The 18,635-nt window shown below is 34.5% G+C and overlaps 3 protein-coding genes across 4 annotated transcripts; 2 read left to right on the top strand and 1 right to left on the bottom strand.

The window, feature by feature from the left end:
• The first annotated feature begins 2,068 nt into the window (after positions 1-2,068).
• Positions 2,069-3,369, top strand: LOC132315921 (uncharacterized protein At5g19025-like). The gene has a single exon (XM_059814368.1). The coding sequence runs from the start codon at positions 2,492-2,494 to the stop codon at positions 3,173-3,175; it is 684 nt and encodes a 227-aa protein (XP_059670351.1). The 5' UTR covers positions 2,069-2,491; the 3' UTR covers positions 3,176-3,369.
• Positions 3,370-6,064: 2,695 nt separating this feature from the next.
• On the bottom strand, positions 6,065-7,177 carry LOC132315920 (E3 ubiquitin-protein ligase MPSR1-like). Its single transcript, XM_059814367.1, has one exon. It carries the CDS (start codon positions 6,974-6,976, stop codon positions 6,290-6,292), a length of 687 nt encoding a protein of 228 aa, XP_059670350.1. The 5' UTR covers positions 6,977-7,177; the 3' UTR covers positions 6,065-6,289.
• A 1,870-nt stretch (positions 7,178-9,047) lies between these two features.
• LOC132315919 (defective in cullin neddylation protein AAR3) lies at positions 9,048-18,354 on the top strand. 2 transcript variants are annotated; one of them, XM_059814365.1, is made up of 9 exons: positions 9,048-9,316; positions 12,406-12,535; positions 14,637-14,688; positions 14,894-14,966; positions 15,097-15,179; positions 16,150-16,246; positions 17,128-17,173; positions 17,640-17,722; positions 17,833-18,354. In XM_059814365.1, exons 1-9 carry the CDS (start codon positions 9,259-9,261, stop codon positions 18,162-18,164), a joined length of 954 nt encoding a protein of 317 aa, XP_059670348.1. In that variant the 5' UTR covers positions 9,048-9,258; the 3' UTR covers positions 18,165-18,354. The 2 variants fall into 2 exon arrangements, with proteins under 2 accessions (XP_059670348.1, XP_059670349.1); XM_059814366.1 differs by lacking the exons at positions 9,048-9,316; positions 12,406-12,535 and adding an exon at positions 12,566-12,794.
• The last annotated feature ends 281 nt before the right edge of the window (positions 18,355-18,635 follow it).

Below are 18,635 nucleotides of genomic sequence, written 5' to 3'. Positions count from 1 at the left end.
AATCATTACTGTTACGTAAGAAAATATAAAAACTAGAAGAAATTCAGAAGTGTGGAATTGTTGAGAGAGAACAAAAAAATGAAGTCTTTATAAGATAGGACGCTATGTTTGGTGTGAGTGAATGGAATCAAATAAAAGTGAAATGAAATGCATTTATTTCCATTCTCTTGTTTGGTGTGTCACATTAAAAGTGGAATGATCATTCCATCAAAAAGGTAGAATGGTCATTCCATCAAAAAGGTGGAATGTACATTCCTCTTCTTGAGAGGTAGAATGACACCAAGAATTAATAAAGTAATTTAAAGAGATAATTCACGCATACACACATTATATATATATATATATATATATATATATATATATATATATATATGTATCTGTATGCCGTTTGTTCCCTCTATCCGAATTACACACACAAGGTTGAGACAAAAATAGTGTGATTGAACTTCTATGAGCTTTTGTGCTTTCTCGGTCATTAGCTAGTCATCTATTTCTTTTTTCGCGTCAGAAAAGATGATCGGAAAATTATTTATTTCCCTTTTATTTTTACAGTCGTCGGAGAGCCATCTATTTTTTTTATCTCGTCCATTTTCTCTCTCTATCTCGTCTATTCTCTCTCTCTCTCTCTCTCTTATCTATTTCCCTTTTATTTTTGCAGTCGGAGAGCCCTATGTTTCTCTCTATCTCGTCTATTTTTTCTCTCTATTATCACTTTCCCTTTTATTTTTGCAGATTAATTTTTTTAGTTAATTTTTTTTTACGTAATTTAAAAAAACAATATAAATTCATTCTATTCCAACTTTTTTTACCAAACATAGGAATGTGAATGAGATTCCATTTTTACACATTCCGTATTTGCAACCAAACGGTAGAATGAGAATCATTATTCCCACCTCCATTCTCATTCTCACCTCCATTCTCATTCCATTCTAATTCATTCCAGCATCAAACATGCCCTAAAAGAAATTTGTACCATGGATAGAATAATAGTTATATTTATTTAGTAATTAATACAATACACCAAACATAAATAATTTAATAATATATATAAATTTGTAAGACACACATCCACGTACCTTTACGAGGCGTAAATTTTTAACCTTCTACACACGAATATAAGAAAGTATCGCTGATAGGGCCGGAGGCAACTAATGCACCTAGGGGGCAGCTGCCCCCGCTGCCCCCTAACCTTTTTTCTTTTAATTTCATAGTATATGTATTAACTAATATGGTAAGAATACGGTGTCTCTTCCATTGACTTTTTTCTTCTTTTAATTTCATATATGTATTAACTAATATAATATGGATATAGTGCCTCTCCCATTGGACTTGGTGGCTTATAGTATAAAGTGTCATGTCCTATTCCCATGTTCGTAGAAGTAAGAAGATAAGGATAGGGATGGGGTTAGGATGGGGGTAGTAGGGTGGTCTAACTAATATTTCAATTTTTTTTTTTTTTTTTTTTTTAATAAAAAGTGATCTAACTAACTAATTTGCTATTAAGGGTTAAAACCCAACCAACACAAGAAACCATAATAAGGAAAAAATAACTAAAACATATTTTAAAAAGTGTGGACAATGATTAGAGAATCGAGTCTTATAATAATGACAATAGCCAAGATAAATATAAATGAAAGAAGAAAAAGTTTTTTTTTTAAAAAAAGGAAGAAGTGAGCGAAGCGGGCATGATTTGGCCCAGTCCTTTATGGCCCTTTTCCAATCCCTACCCCACCAAATCACTTAAAGCTGAATCCAGTGGGCCCATTCTAGACTTTTTCTAGTCCGGCCCACAAAACTCCCAAATGCAACTACCCAAGAAAAATTTACTTGGAACTTCATAAGAATAATTTAATGGACAAAAAAAAATACTCACCGATCATTCTGGAAGTCGAAAATTCTAATTTTATTTTAACATTCTCAGCTTAATTTTAAGATAATTGTTTAGTAGATATTAAATGAAAGATGGTAGTATTTGATGATAAATTATATTATAAATACAAATAAAATTAAATAAAAATACACACTATTGTACTTGGCGCGTATGACGCTCTAATAGAGGAACCATTTAGAAGAAATAGCTTATAATGAAGATTGTGATAAAAGCTGTGTAATGAATGACTAAACACTCTTCCTTGTCCTCTATGTGCTTTCAAACCTCCCAAGGCCGGCCAAAGGCCAAACTCTCTCTCTCTATCTCTAACCCTTCTCTCTCTACCCAATTCTGCTCTTTTTGGCTTCAATATTTCATCTTGGTTCAATAAACAACCAGAGATGAAATCGGTTTTTCCATGAAGAGAATCAGAGACATCTGGAGCGCACCGACAAATCCCGATCTTCAGGTGCACTCGAACACTCTCTCTTTCCGGTTTTTCAAAGGTGTGTCGATCTGAATTTGAGTATATATTCGTGGGTTTGATTTGTAATTTGGGTTAGATTGGTTGGTTTTCAATCTCAATTTCGATATCGTTTTCAATTTCTGGGTTCAATCCAAATGGTCTGTTTCCATAACTCAATTTCGGTTGACCAACACATGGACATGTCTAAATCTGTGAACTCAACCGATTCTGGCTTGAAACTGAGACAGATTCATCATGTACAGAAGAACAAAAAGTCACCCAATTCGCCCAATCACCTCAATATTCCCGCCTGCGAACGATCTCGATCGGCCGTTGTCGATGTGGTAATCTTGATTGCTGTGATTGGTGCTTGTGGGTTTTTACTGTTTCCCTATATAATGCTTGTATTCTATAAGACTGCTGAAATTGTTGGAGAAATCGTTTATGTGGTGCAAGATGAGATTTTGCGAGCTCCAATGATTTTTGGGTGTTTAGGACTTAGCATTTTGTTTGCAGTGATAGCTGTCTTGGCAATTACTGTGTGTACGAGTCGGAAATGTGGAAAACCGGGCTGTCCTGGATTAAGGAAAGCCGCGGAATTCGATATCCAGCTTGAGACACAGGAGTGTGTGAAGAGCTCCAATAATTTGCCTAAAGATGGTGTGAAGAAGGGTTTGTTCGAATTGCCTCGGGATCACCATAGAGAATTGGAAGCTGAGCTGAAGAAGATGGCGCCCCCTAATGGAAGAGCTGTTCTTGTGTTTCGGGCAAGGTGTGGATGTTCTGTTGGAAAGATGGAAGTTCCAGGTCCAAAGAAGTCTCGAAAGGTTAAGAAGTAGTGTTATATGGTTGCTAAATTAATAGGAAAGAATATCCAATACACTGAGTACTTATAATGTGGAGAAGTTTCTTTTCTGTTCAATCTTCTCTGAACTATAATGTCTTTAAATAATCTCACATCAATAAGTTATAAGGATTATATATTTATATATGGTTCACTATAGTGGGAATATAAGAATCCTTTATTTCATAACTACAGTTCTCTCTGACTCTGTTTGTTTGAATTGCTGATTTGATAATTGAGATCGTTTTTCTTATTATTTATGGTTGTAGTTTCTAAGTTTTGAAAATTTTAACCTCTATATAAGCACAATTCGTTAAGTTCGAGCATATTAAAATCTTATAGTTGTGAATCTCTAAAATGTTCCATTTTAAAGGTATGTTCTATTTTGTTCTCTTACTTTATTCTTGAACTTTTTGAATGGTTGTATTCGATACTGAAATATGCACTTAATTATATGCATAATCATTGAACTTATCTTGATTAACGAAAAGTGAAACTTTGTAGCCCAGCCCTTTGATAATAGATTTAGTTATTCTGCTTTTGTTTTCTTTTTAAAGGTTTTTGGGGGTGATGAATGTTTCGTATGTCCCTTTCTTGGCTTGTATCATACTTTTGTTTAATCATGGAGCTTTAGGATGCTGTGGAATCATCATGTGGTAATACGTTTGAGGTCAAGTCAGTGAAATGCTACACTTTGCACTTATCTAATCGTACACCTTCTGAACTATTGCTATGTAAACTTTATACTTAAAAATTATGTTGTAATTGTCATAATTGTCTGCCAATGGTGGTTTAAGAAGCCAGCTACTGTTTAACTTCGCCTATGATAAGATGCAATGCTCTAGGTCACCGTTTCAGTACCGGTCACTTATGCAATACACGTCTTGAACTTGAACTCTTCTCATTTTCAATGCATTTTCCTACTGTTATGCTAGATATAGATAATTAGAATTACTCCACAATAATTATGAGAATACATTTCTGTGAGTATATTGCTCTTATAGCATAACCTTTGGTCTCGGGTGAGAAGTAGGTAGCAGAGCGAGGGAGGGTTGTTTCAAACTTTAGTGACTATCATCTGTGATCTTTAGGATATAATCCACTCCATGCAGGAATACCGAGAATCTGGTTATAGATGACTGTTGTTTCTTTATACTAGTTTGAAATTGATTATATGCTGTCTGTGATGGATCTATTGCCTTTTCGTCGAAATACTCTGTTTATGCCGTATTTACATAAGTTAGGTTGAAATCTGCTCATCCAGTCCTGTGTTATGGATGCTTTGAAAATGTTTTTTTTTATTCCAATGATGGGAAAACAAGGTTCTTAAGAACAGTTGCTTCATCCATTTCCTTTAAGTAACAAGTTCGAAAATTATATAATTGAGTCTGGTATTCTCAGCTCTAAATTATGTGTTGCCACAATTTGAAGTGCTCGGTTTGAGCTTCTTCCTTTGTCATCGGAGTTGAATGAAGCGTTATGGGTATTATTATTATTATTGTTGTTGTTGTTGTTGTTGTTGTTGTTGTGCCAAATGAATTCTGGATAATTTCGTTGTTGTTGTTGTTATTGTTGTTGCCAAATGAATTCTGGATAATTTCGTTTATCCCAAGTTATTACTATTAGTATTATTATTATTGTAATTTTGTTTTTGTTGCTGCAGCTGTTGTAAACTATTGTTATCGAGAAGAGTCCATTTCCTTACTTCTATATCTTAATTTTTAGGAACTATATGATGGCACCATTACAGGGGTTCCATTTTTTGCCTGAAGGGATATCAAAACGAAGATGGAATAACTCCAGTTCCTTGAGCACCAAAATATACCTTGGGATTTGAGAATGGCGGGGTCACACTTGTGGCACGATCACATGTGGGTGATCTATCGATCTTAGTCGTCCACTGCAATACAACACCCAAAAGATATGGACTCAAAGGATCATATGCATAGCTTACCGTATATGAAAGTTACTAGAAGTTCCCAAACTTGTAGAATTCTTTTCTTGCATTTAAGTGAGAGCTCTCTCTCTCTCTCCCCTCTTCTGTCTTCTGGGGCATCCCAATGTAGGGCTAAAATACATACCATTTGGGCAATCCTATGTACCCTCTGAGCTTGAATTCTTAGTGGTTGTCTTTGAAGCCCATTCATACCATTTAATCGGTGGATGTGTGTAAGAAGAGAAAGGGACGTGTGAACTCACATGTACTCGTTGGAGCCCAGAATGATTTCTAAGCAGCACCAAACAATGGAATGCATATAGCCCAGTAGAAGTTGATGCATCAAGTGGACCCCAATCACTGGACCTCTCCATTTTCTTTAGTGTTTTGTTAGGTGTACCTTGTCCGATTAGACAGGGATGCTTCATAAGCCGATTGGGGTAGCCGAGGTGGGGTCCGCAAGACTTTGTGTCCATGTATCGACTGGACATTTGGCCTTTTCTGATGACTAGCTGTACGCGATTAGAACGTGTGTGGTCTTTTGTAAAGAGATGGTCGGTCATACATAATTGTTGTCACAATAAATCAACAATAAATCCAACTCATGAATGTATCCCAAGTCTAGAATGTTATGTTGCATTTGTAAATAAAAAAAAAAAAAAAATGTATATATCTATATATCTCTATATATATATATATATCAATTGTAAATGTTGAGTTACACATTTTAGAGTGACGTGTTAAAGAAGTTTAATTTGATGTGCTATGACAATGATGAATATCAAATCTGTGACATTTTGAGGGATAAAGAATGTGACATTAATTGATTCAGTCACATTATCAATTTTTTTTTTTAATAATAATAATAATCACATCATCATTTTGTTTACCTCCACCATTTACAAATTCAAATTGAAATTGATGACTTATAAATTGAAATTGATGACATGACTAAGAATGGACAACATTGATTGAATTCTGCAAAATTCAAGTTGAGAGATTTGGCAGAGAGCTATGATGAAATAAAAAATGATAATTTCTCTAAATTAAAACTTAAACAGCTCTTTTTTTCTTCTTCTGCTTTTTTTCTTTTCTTTTTTTCTTTTTTCGTACAAGCCATAAAGTAACCTATGAACTATCAGAATTTTGACTAAAAAAAGAATAAATAAATTACTAACAATGATTGTCAATATCCAAATCCTGAGTTGATGATCCATCATCACCGTTGTCGGACCCATTAGCAGGACCCGTACCAGAAGTTCTCCCATCACCGCCACCGACAAACAACCCAATCCTAATTTCACCGTCAACCCCCCTCCTCCTCCGCCTCCCTTCGTCGTCCCCATCACCTCCCTTCCCGCTGTCATCTTCCTCCTCCTCCACAGGCATCTTGTACCTGCAAACCGGGCACGACCCGTGTATCCCCAACCACTTCTCGATACAACCCGAATGATACCTGTGCTTGCAAGGCATCTCCTTCGCCTCTCCGCCGACTTCATACTCCGCCAAACATATCGCGCACTGTGAACCTCCCTCTCCCTCCGTGATATTCACCGCCGGCATCGCCTCTATCGACGCCTTCGACGCCGGCAAAGGCCCGTCTTTGTTCGAGAGTCGTCGGAAAAATGATTCCAGATGTCCTGAACCCTCAATCACGATCATCGACTCCGATGCCGGATCATTAATCACGATCATCCGCCGGATTTCGCTTGATTCTGTGTCATCATCCTGAGACGGAGCTGATAAAGTGAACATTAGAATTAAGGGGGCGTACTCTGAGAGTTCTGGGTATCGCGCTCTGACGGTCTCTTCCAGAGAAGACAATGATTCGGAAAACATCTCTGGTTCGGGCGACGACATCGCTGATTTGATGGATTTCGAGAGAGAGAGAGAGAGGGGTAGGTCGAAGATGGATAATAAATTATGTGATAGATGTATAGAGAGAGAGACATGAAAAGAAAGGGAGAGTAGATATAGGGAGGAAAGAGGACGGTGAGAAATGTGTGGAATGATCTAGAAAATTCCTGTAATCCAATTGAGCGAAACAGGAGTTATTTTTAGATTATACTGTTCGATAACGGTCCATGATGTTCCATTATTTTATTGTTAATTTTATAATAACCTGGTCAGAAAATAACCAAATTGCAACAAAATTTAATATTCAATTGAAATACTTCTAATAATTACTTCAATTACTTTAGGATATAAGATTTTTTTATTTTTATTATTATTATTTTTTTGTGTGTGTGTAACGAGTTTAACAATTGATGAATAATACCATCATAGTTTAACAATTGAAGAATAACACCATCATAGTTTAATAATTGTAAAAATTCATGGGTTTGTAAATTAAAAGATATTTATACAGTGGAACATATGTTCAAGTGGTTATATGACATTTTTAACTCCAATGGTTTCCTTTCTTCTCTTGAATAATATGGTTTTCGTCACTGATGTTTATAAGAATAGTCCCCATTCTAAACACCCAATTTTTTTTTTTTTCCTTAAATAGTGCTAGTAACTAGTAAGTGGCCACATGCTGCATCGGATCCGGGAGGTAAGTCATTGAAGTCTCGCTTTCGAACGGCACTCATGACTTAAATGGTGCGTGTTCTAAGAAAAAAAAAAAAAAAAAAAACTTGATATGTGAAAAAGTTATGGTTGGCTCAATTTCTCACTTTAAAAATAAATTTTAAAATTTTAAAAATTCAAAAATTTAAAAGTTATTTTTAGAGAAAAAAATACTTTACAAAAATCTTTTTCTTAACCGAGTTTTTGAAAAGTAATTTTCTGAAACAGTCAACTATATCAAGTTTTTGTAAAATTTTAACTAAAAATTATTTGGAAAAACAAGATACTTATCTAGTGGAACATACGTCAAAGTGGTTAGATGACCTTTTAACTCCAATGGTATCCTTTCTTCTCTTGCATAATATGGTTTTTGTTTGGTGAAAACAAGACTCTCCAAGCTCACTGATGTTTATAAGAATAGTCCGAATTCTAAACACCCAATTTTGTTTTTTTTTTTTCCTTCTGCTTTGACTTTATATATATATTTTTATTATTATTATTTTTTTCTTAACAGTGCTAGTAACTAATAAGTGGCCACATGTTGCATCAGATCCAGAAGATAAGTCATTGAGGTCTCGCTTTCGAACGGCATTTCTGACTTGAATGGTGCGTGTTGAGAGAGAGAGAGAAAAAAAAAAAAAAAAAAAACTAGTAAGCCGCCATGTATATGTGAAAAAGTTATGGTTGGCTCAATTTCTCACTTTAAAAATTCAAAAATTAAAAAGTTATTTTTACAGAAAAATTCTTTAAAAAAATCTTTTTCTTAACCGAGTTTTTGAAAAGTAATTTTATGAAACATTCAACTATATCAAGTTTTTGTAAAATTTTAACTAAAAATTGTTCGGAAAAACTAAAGCAAGTAGGCCATAAAAACTCATTTTTCTTATCAATAAAATTGAAATTTGTTGTTGTATTACATGCTAAAATTTTGAGATTCGATACAAATAAATGTAAGAATATGATCTTCATCCCAAAAAAAGAAAACAAAAAGACACAACTGCCCCTGCTTAACTCTACTTATTGTACGGAAAAAAATGGGACCATTTATGTAGCATTACTCTTCTTTATTAAGTTACGATTGAGAGATAAAATTGATGTCTTGAAAATAAAATTTAAATTTTAACTAATTAATTTTCCAAATCGGATTTTAACTTCAAATTTTCGATTCAGCACTCAAAAGTAATGTGCCAGAGTCCTATCTTGCTTTTAAAATATCAATGGGTTAATAATCGAGCTCACTAGACCCGATTCATTTTTAAGATATCAATGACCCGGTTCATAATCGAGCTCACTAGACCCGGTTCATTTAGATGTCGTGGATTTATATGAATAGCACAGCTGTGTCCTTTGCTGAGAGAGTTCCCAACAGTAACAGCGCATCTTTCTCCTCAAAAAAGTATAATAATAAATCTTGAAAAAATTTGCTTAAAATTCACTCTATGCGTTTCACTTTGAGACGAGAGAGAGTCCGTGCTGAGCTCCGTCTAGGGTTTTTCTCACCCCCAAAATCAATCTGTCACCTCTCTTCTCATAATCCATAGCTCGCAAGAGCTCCGATTACACTTAAATCGATGGACTCCTCCGGTTCGAATCGGTTCGACATCTTTGAGATGTACAGGCGATACTGTGGTAACTTATTGATTCCTTCTTTCTGTTTCTTTAATTCATCAAGTGATTGATTGTTTCCTCGTTTTTCTTAATTAATGGCACAGTGACAATCGTCACAAGTATTGATTTTTTTTTTTTTTGAGATTTCAATTGAAGTTGCGACTTATGAGCTTGATTATGTTATATTATGTGTTTGTTCGATTTCAGTGAATAATAGCTATTGAAGTTATTTAACTTAAAATCGTGATGGGTTTTGATTATTTTTAGGTTTCAATTGAAGATGTGGCTTATGAGCTTGTATTATGTATGATTTTTATTTATTTTTATTTATTTTTTTATGTCTTTGAGTAATAGCTATTGAAATTCTTTAACTGAAATTTATTAACTTAATCGGTCTTGCCCTGTTATTTGTATAGATTTTGTTACAGATTCACAATACTTTTTAGGCCTTTCGTCGAATTCATTTATCAGATGATATATGGTGGTTAAGGTTGATCATGATATCATTATTTACACATATGCTATGTTTTGCGGCACAGAATTGGTTCCTTGGATTTGGGATTGAAGAAAATTTAGTACAAATTTTTAACTAAACTTCCTTCAATCCCAAATCCAAGGCACCGATTTAGTGCTCCCTAACGTAACAATACAGTTCTTGATATTCATTGCTTTTACATTGCATAGCCAAAGAGAAAATTTAATTGCATGATAAATATGCAATCTATTCTGTCTCTCTAGCTGTCTCATTTGAATAATCTATTATTCAACATTTTATTTTTTATTTTATTTTATTGATATTAGAGAGAAAAGTAAGATTTAAATTTTGGGTTAATTTGGGTTGATTAAATAGATGGGACTGATCGAGAGTGGCACGTTCGTGCAACAAAGACTAGTGAGTTTGACAATAAGGATGATACATTGGATGTAAGTTGAATATACTACAAAAGAGTCAATAAAAGAAAAGGTGGTCAAGAAGAACGGTGATCTGACTATTGAGAAAAGCCTTGATGCCTTGTGCTTTAAAAGGGATAAAATTTGGTCGGTGCATATTTCTTTTTTTTAATCCTTGTATAGGACAAGGCCAACTATCTCTTCAGGGTTCTTCACTTGATGCAATGGTAAAAGATTGAGCTATCAAGGGGTTGAGATTGAGGTATGTTATTTGTACAAGGCTAAAGTTATAGGGGTGCACCTTGAGCGGGTTAACTTGAACTCAGTTTAATTTTTCATATGCTTGAGCATCCACTTTTAAAACTCTAAGTTAAGCTTCAGTTGTAAAAAATAAATTCGAATTTGATCTGGAGTGAGATTGGATTGAGGTGTCTAGCAATCCGAACCCAACTTGAATTCACCAAATCTCAACCTTAATTTCAACTTGAGTCACTTGACCATATAACACACACACACATATAACTACACAATACCGGAGGGTGCTTGGTTTCACAACCGAACTGGCGATACTCTAGGCGACGTGGCCCTGGTCGGTTCGGTCCGATCCAGCAAAGGTTGGCTCCCAACAACTGTAGGGTCAATTAAAAAAATGTGTAAACTGCTCCATAGATTCGGACCAAGGCTCCTTGCCTCCCATATCAACACTCTTTCCATTGAAGCTCACGTTTGTGCTTGTTATAATAACATTATATTTATTTTGTACATGATTTTTAAACTTTATTACATTTAATTACCAATATACATCCATGGTCTTACTGTCACACGTGTTTCTCTCTCTCACCATGTCACTAAGTTCCAGATCGATAGTAATTTATTTTTAGTTTTCAAATTTATCTTTTTTTCATATTAAAAAAAAAAAAATTCACTCATAAATGAGGACTTATGTCATGTATGTAATGATTCATAATTTTATTCAATTTTTTGCCTCACATTTTTTCTTTTTTAAAATTTTAAATTTCCATATTCTTTTTTATTTTTTATTTTTATGAATTTTACTTGAAAATAGAATGTTATATATGCTATAATTCATATTTTTTTTGGCTAATTTTGACTTGTATTACTCTTATTCTATTATGTTTTTTTAAAAAAATTATTTTCTTTAATTCTCACATGCTATACTTATATATGGTATGAATTTTCATTTGTTTCATTCTTAAATTCATTATTCATTAATGTTTAAATTCATTATTTATTAATTCAGTAAAATATATAATTACTAAGCTTTTTTAATAACGACGACGACTTAAAATTCATAAATATATCATTACTTATATTAAATGATCTTTTAAAAAATCACTAAAGTTCACTAAAAATTCATTTTTACTGAATTGTGTTGTAAAGGTTTACATATTGGCTCATTTTAGGTCCTATGTGTGAGGTTGAAAAAAATCCTCGACTGCACATAACGCCGGTACAGGCCTGATTCCCTTACACCAGAACCACAAATCCGAACCATGAATTTTAGTTTCTAAACTTTTAATTAACTGTTTTTTTTTTTTTTTTTTTTTTTTTTTTGTTTCAATATATATTTTTTAAATGATGGAGACATATATATATATATATATATATATATATATATATATATATATTTATGAATATTGGACTATTAATCCAAACCCATGTTGAGTTAACTGAAAACTCACCTGAATTCCAATCGGATTTCCCTAGCCTAATTGTAAACTAAGTTCAAAGAGTTTGAGTGCAGGTTCAGATTTGCTTGTAGTTTCATATCCTGGGTTGAGCTTGATCTAATCCCTCAATTCACCAACCTGCAAAAGTTCCCCCCCTAAAAGGTCATGCCTGTATCCAGTTTACAGTCCTAGCACCCGACAGTGGTCTCACCAGTATTGACTAATGGCCTTTTTTAGCAGTTCCCTCCTTTACATGCAAAGTTCTTTTGGAGGTTTTTCAATTATTTTTATGCCTATAGCAATCTGGATTTGTTATTCAATATGCTGCTTTATGCAGACTATATGCACTAAATACTATATAAATTTGATAATATAGCATGTGGCTAAAGAATATTATAAAAAAATGTTCCTGAGGTAGTAGTTCCTTTAAATGCTGCATTCACATGGTTTTAGGCATTGTGCCAAATACTATTAAGCATGTGTAAGAGGCTGCAGTAATTGATTTGATTTGTGAACTTTCTCGTGCAGACATCACATCAAGGCCATACGCTACTGGGGGTGAGGGCTATGGAGCAGATGTTGAATCACTAAAAGCTAATCTTTCAAGGGAAGCTTTAGCTCACCTCTTAAAATTGGTGGAATCAAGGGTACATACAAGGTCTGTTTGTGCAACATCATGAAAAACATGGAGGTTGATCATGCTCTAAGTTAAGAGTGGAACAATTTGTTTGTTATCGAATTACATAAGATGATGCTACCTCATTGAACCTACCTAGAAATAGGCTTCGTGCTGCTGACATGGGTTCAATTAGGATAGGATTTAAGATGATTGTTTGAAGTGGTCTGGGTGGGCTTGTAGTGCTTTTAAACCTTTTCTGGAGGCATAGCAGTGATTTATGGACATTAAGATTGATGAGGTGATTCTTTTTGCGTGGAGGAGGGAAGAGGAGATTCTTTATTTATTTATTTTTTTAATGAAAATATAAAATGAAACTCGGTGTGTGGAAATTTGTTCTCAAAGGTTAGTTTCTTTTGCTATAGTTGTATTGGTGTAGTCCATGTAGAGCGGCAAATGGACTGATTTTGTGGCTCATTCGTGTTTTTAATCATTTACATCAAATAAAAAGCAATCCCCCTTTTATATAATAATGACTATTTATTCAAGTTCTTAAATGGTTAAAAATAGTTTAAAGAAATATAACAAGGGAATATTATTTAATTTGTGCTGGATTTTATTTTATTTAGGCAAAAAAGATAGAATTTTAGTACTGCTTTGTGGTTTCCTTCTGATTTCCTGGAAGAAAAGAAGTTTTATGTCTAGTTTGATGGAAGTGTTTCAACAATTAATACATAGATTAAAAAAATGCTCATGTAGAAATATGGCTACTGAAAATTCTGTGCATCAACTTGTTTTGGTGTTTAAGTGCCCATTTGAAGGCTAAAAGTAAAAGGTGTTTAGTTATGAAGTAAGGATGGTTTTGTGGCTGTGAACAAGAAAAGAATATAGTACTTGAAGAGAAGAAGAAGAAACAAGTCCCACTTAGGTTCCCTATGATTCACTCCTTAAGGTAATTTTTATTTATTTATTATTTTATTATTATTATTATTTTCCGGTTATGGCCCACTAAGGTAATTTTCAGGTCATAAATACTCAAAACTCAATATTCATCTAAAAATTATTACATTGATAAATACATTTATAGGGTGTGGAATTTTTCTTATATTCATTACTAGGATTATGATACTAAGATTAATCGATGAAAATAATTATGAGTTCAACTAGAAAAGCTGGAAAGGAACAATTTTAGTTGGGTTAAACTAAATGTCACCATCAAGCCTAGTGTAACGGGTGGGCGCTTGCCCATTTACCCAAAAGCTCGAACTATTGGGTAGTGCTGCATACCCACCCATTTATACCCAATCACTTTCCCATCCGATTCCGATGTGGGACAAATGACCCTTGTTACAATCTCCCCCACCCAAACTCGCAACGCCCTCGTTGCGGTTCGGGCCACCCTGCCTACCCGGGATGCTAGCCCGGACGCCTTCCGGGCCGGGCGCTTGGCGTGACACCAGATCAAGGACTGGGTCTGGCTCTGATACCAACTGTAACGGGTGGGCGCTTGCCCATTTACCCAAAAGTTCGAACTATTGGGTAATGCTGCATACCCACCCATTTATACCCAATCACTTTCCCATCCGATTCCGATGTGGGACAAATGACCCTTGTTACACCTAGCTAGCTCTCATTCAGGACTCGATGATGAATCTGATCCTAAATTTGAGCTTTTAAAGAGTTCAATGCTTCAATGTAATTCGTCCGATTGATTGTGTTGCCTTCTAGTCTGGACCTTCTTGAGTTGCACGTGCTCCAACTCAAAGTTGTACCTGTCATATGCACACAGACATGTTGCTGCTTTGTTGTGCTAAAATGATTTCTCTTTAAGTTGTCCTTTTTTAAACATGTTTCAGTACTGCCTTCCATTTGTGTTTGTGGAGTTGCCCTCTGTCTTGACCTCCTTGATTTGTGCATGTTCTCCAGCCCTCCAAGTCAAAGTTGTATCTGTCATATTTACACACACATGTTGCAGCTTTGGTGCCCTAAATGCTGCATGTTTAAATTCTCCATGCAGCATGTCTCTGTTCTGCAGTTATATTTGTGTAGCTACATCTGAATATTTTTCTAGTATTAAGCCGGTAATTGATTACATTTTTAGCTATTCTGAAGTTAATGAGAAGTGTGTTGTTTCCCTTGACAGAATGTCCATCTTTGATGAAGTTTTCAAGCTCATGTCAAGTCTAGACTTGATGGTGAGTTATTGTTTCTTGATTTCCCCCTTTTTAATTAATGGGTTTTCTATTTGTGCTTAAGGATTTTTACGTTTCAGTAGGCGTTGCTAATCTCAGCTGAAGTAAAACTGTGTCTGCTTTCCTGTGTTGGAAATGTGGTACAAGTTTTTTACTTCACCTGACTGGCATATTATGGATTTTATGGTAGTTTGATGCTTTTGTGTAGGACTTCTCTGAATTCTCGCGCTTTTATGATTTTGTGTTCTTCATTTGCCGTGAAAATGGTCAAAAGAACATCAGTAAGTTGATTTAAGATTATAATCATAATATTTCAATATCTTCCTTCTGTCATTGTACTAAATATTTGCATTATGACTGCTAACATGATCATCCTCTCCCTATTTCCTTTTCTATTTGAATGATTTCCAGCTGTAAGCAGGGCTCTTACGGCTTGGAGATTAGTCTTACCAGGAAGGTTTCGGCTACTCAATCAATGGTGCAACTTTGTTGAGGTACAACTAATACCAAGTTACTAGACCTCATACTGGGCAATGTTTGAGTATACATTTTATTGAATTATTATAAATATATGGTTTCTGGTCAATGTTTAAATAATAAAGCTGGATAAAGAAATAATAATTCTTTGTTCCATCTTGTTATTCTCAAAATTTAGGCCAAAGTTCCATTGCTTAGTAACATTTTAAGAATGAGATTGTCTTGTAGTTTAAAGGCCTGTTACTCAACTCAACAAAGTCTTTTCCCAACTACTTACGGCCTGGTGCTATAGTATGTTTTATTTAGCAAAAAAAAAGTGCTACAGTATGTTCTTATACTATCATCAAGTGATCCATGCCTCAACAGATTAAAAGGTTTTTGAGCCTTCTTTTGAACTAAATTATTTCTATATATGTATATATATATATATATATCAACTTGACTGGAGCACTGTTTTATATCATAAAATTGAATAATGACGTTTACACGGTTACATTTCGAAATCAATAGTCATATATATGCAATCACTGGTTTTGGGAGATCAACACAGTGGATTGTTTATTCTTTTTACGAACCAATATTCCACCATAGACATAAATGTTGATTTTTCTGTTTCTTCAAAATACTTTAAGTAGTTCCTCCAAATGGTAAGTCATTTGTCTTTTCATGTGGCAATTTTTACTGGGACAGCAGTTGTAGTTTTTTGGAGAAGAAGATGGATGTTCTGTGCAAAATGGTGTTTTTAAAAATTTCCTCCTTATTTAAACCCAAAGGGGTTGGCTCAAGTGGGTAAGTCACTTGGCCCTGGTGCCTCATGAAGCATCAAGTCTAAGGTTCAACTCCTCCTCTTGGGTGCAAACAATTCTTTGGAAGGGTGTGTGTGTGTGAGTACCAACTAGGAAAAAAAAAAATTCCTTGTTTTATATCAGTTCATTGCGTTGTTATTTTATTCATTTTGAAGCGGCTAGTCTGTTGAATTCCTGTCAGAACAATCAGCGACATAACATATCTGAGGATACTTGGCGGCAAGTTTTAGCCTTCAGCCGGTGTGTACATGAAAATCTTGAAGGGTATGATCCTGAAGGTATTAATATATACTATTTTGTACTTGTACATAAACGACAGTCATATATGTCTTCTTGAAGATTTGATGTGAGATGTGGGTATTCTTTTGATCAACTCTTATGATTCTTTATTACCTCCAACTTGTTACAAACATAGTAGTATAATCAAAAGCAGAAATATTAGTTTTTACATCCCTCTTTGATTTTATCAGAAGTTTAATGATTTATTCTGGCCAACTAGTTATTCAGTCTACTTTTTTTATACTTTTTATATTTTAAATTTGGTTGTCTGGCAATATGAAGAGCTCCTTCCTGTACCTTTTACCTTTTTTGGATAAGTCTGTTTTATATGCCAAAGTTCCTAATGTTAACACTCCATCTTAGACTAAGAACTTTTAACAGGTTAGCGCATGTAATGTCTTTATATGTTGAAAAACAAAATGAAAAATAATTCTACTTAGACCTGAGTCTTTGTTGTAATTAGGTTTGTAAGTTTTTTGTAGATTCTAAATTCATGGGTATTGGAAGGAAGGTAATGCATGTTTTGTGATATCATACGATACAGGAAGGGTGTGACTAGCGGATCCTTCCCCTTGTCTTCTTTTCGCTCTACTTCTTCTTTGTGACCAAATGGATGGATCTTTTAAGCTTATTTCTTCTCTTTATTTCTATTCTGTACTTTCCTTTATTTTCACATGTTGTCTTTTCTTAAGGGACTGAACGGTATATGTAGTAATGTGCACACTTTTTTTCCCCTGTTAGTTTTCTCATCTTCGTCTCAAAAGTTTTTGATAATGAAGGCTATTGGTGCATTTGTATTTAAGAAGATGGAACTTATTGATAAATTAGTAAAGGAAGTAGTTATGCTCATTTGCTTTAATTTATTAGTTACTTTTTGCAGGGGCATGGCCTGTTCTAATTGATGACTTTGTTGAGTACATGTATAGGTTTGATCTCTATCCCTAGAGCATTTTCTTTTTGAAATCTGCATGATGTTCTTTTACTGTTATTATTATTAATTACGCCTTGTGGATTTAGTTCTAAAATTCCCAGGAAATCTTTTAGATTGGGTGCGCTGACAATAGTAAATATTGGATGGTAATACAATACCATCTGTAAAAGATACATGGATTTTTGTTGGAGGAGAAGTCTCAGATGTTCTTGAAGCACCTCCAGTCTGTTTTTTATTGCATTAAAAGGATAAAAAGTGTGAACTTGGGATATCACCTTAGATCAATCTTAATGGTGACAAAATTTTCATGCAGTTGATCTATTGCAGTTGAGATTTTAGGTTTTGGTAGAGTGTATGCTGGAATTATGGTTACTAGGGAAACTTTGCTTACACCACCTCCCGTGCTTTGTTTGTATGACATTGACATTCAGAGACATCATGCGTTATCTTGTATGATGCAGGATCACAGGGTCCAAAAACAATCCCAACTTATGCTGTAATTGTGGTGATTCAGAAGCCCAGCCATTTGAGGATCCTTTCCCTGGTATGTTAGAATGTACTTCTGGTCCAAAGTCAACAAATATCAAGAATTTAGAAGAGAATGATTCAAAGCACATTTGACTAAGTACTTATTCCCTCTCCCCCTCTCTGCAGGATTGAAAACTGTTCCGGGTTTGAAGAGAAAGTTACACGAGGACTTGGCAAGAAATGAGTTGCAGACCATGGATACATCTGCAGGATCTTGTTTCCCATTGAATAGCAAGAGAAGGCAAATTTTTGTTACTGACAAACAAGTGCATCGGGAAAATGATCCACCCGGAAATGATACAGATGACTGCATGGAAATTGGTAAACAAAATATCCCATTGGGTTGCTCCAAGTCTCAGTGTGCTGTTGAAGGTTGTCTCTCCAAGGGTTTTGCCGGGCTCTTCTCTAGTCGATCGTGTTTGCAGTTTGATCAGGAAATAAGAGTTTCCTTTACATAGATCTCTCACCAGAATATATTGAAGAGTTTGGTAAATTATGCGTTTTGCTTGAGTTTGTAATTTTACTATAGGTATCCCAATTTTCTTTTGTTATTGGGGGTTGTTTTCTGATTAATTTGTGGTTGCATGTTAAAATTAGTTAATTGTGATTGAGAAAATCAATAAAACAATGGTCATTTATTTTTGTGCATATACCTTGTTGGCTCTTCTTTGCAGTCATGTTATTTACAACATTATACTTTTCCTAATATTACGGGTTAATAGTTCCTCAATTTCTTGTTACTTAAACAAGTTACATTTAATCGTGGACAAACATTGATGTTATGTTTGGTTGCATAGGAATCAAAAGAAGTATTTCTAATTGAAATGGAGTCTGTCAAACCTCTTCTGTTGGAGCTGTGGTCCTATATTAGGTGTCCACGGGACTCAATTAATCTAACAAATGATATTTGACATTTATTTAGTTACGAC

This window comes from Cornus florida, unplaced genomic scaffold (genome assembly GCF_030987335.1).
Source record: "Cornus florida cultivar Cherokee Brave unplaced genomic scaffold, ASM3098733v1 CherokeeBrave_3.0.0_Hap2_Chr07, whole genome shotgun sequence".
NCBI lineage: Eukaryota > Viridiplantae > Streptophyta > Magnoliopsida > Cornales > Cornaceae > Cornus > Cornus florida.
The sequence above is the reverse complement of the archived record's forward strand: the minus strand, read 5'-3'. Positions and strand labels throughout refer to the sequence as shown.

What these genes read in the sequence shown, in the direction of transcription:
- LOC132315921 (XM_059814368.1), top strand. Translation starts at nt 2,492, where the DNA reads ATGGTCTGTTTCCATAACTCAATTTCGGTTGACCAACACATGGACATG.
- LOC132315920 (XM_059814367.1), bottom strand. Translation starts at nt 6,976, where the DNA reads ATGTCGTCGCCCGAACCAGAGATGTTTTCCGAATCATTGTCTTCTCTG.
- LOC132315919 (XM_059814365.1), top strand. Translation starts at nt 9,259, where the DNA reads ATGGACTCCTCCGGTTCGAATCGGTTCGACATCTTTGAGATGTACAGG. An exon ending in AAATGGTCAAAAGAACATCA is followed by an intron (nt 14,967 to 15,096) that starts GTAAGTTGATTT and finishes AATGATTTCCAG; the next exon opens with CTGTAAGCAGGGCTCTTACG. An exon ending in TTTGTTGAGTACATGTATAG is followed by an intron (nt 17,174 to 17,639) that starts GTTTGATCTCTA and finishes TGTATGATGCAG; the next exon opens with GATCACAGGGTCCAAAAACA.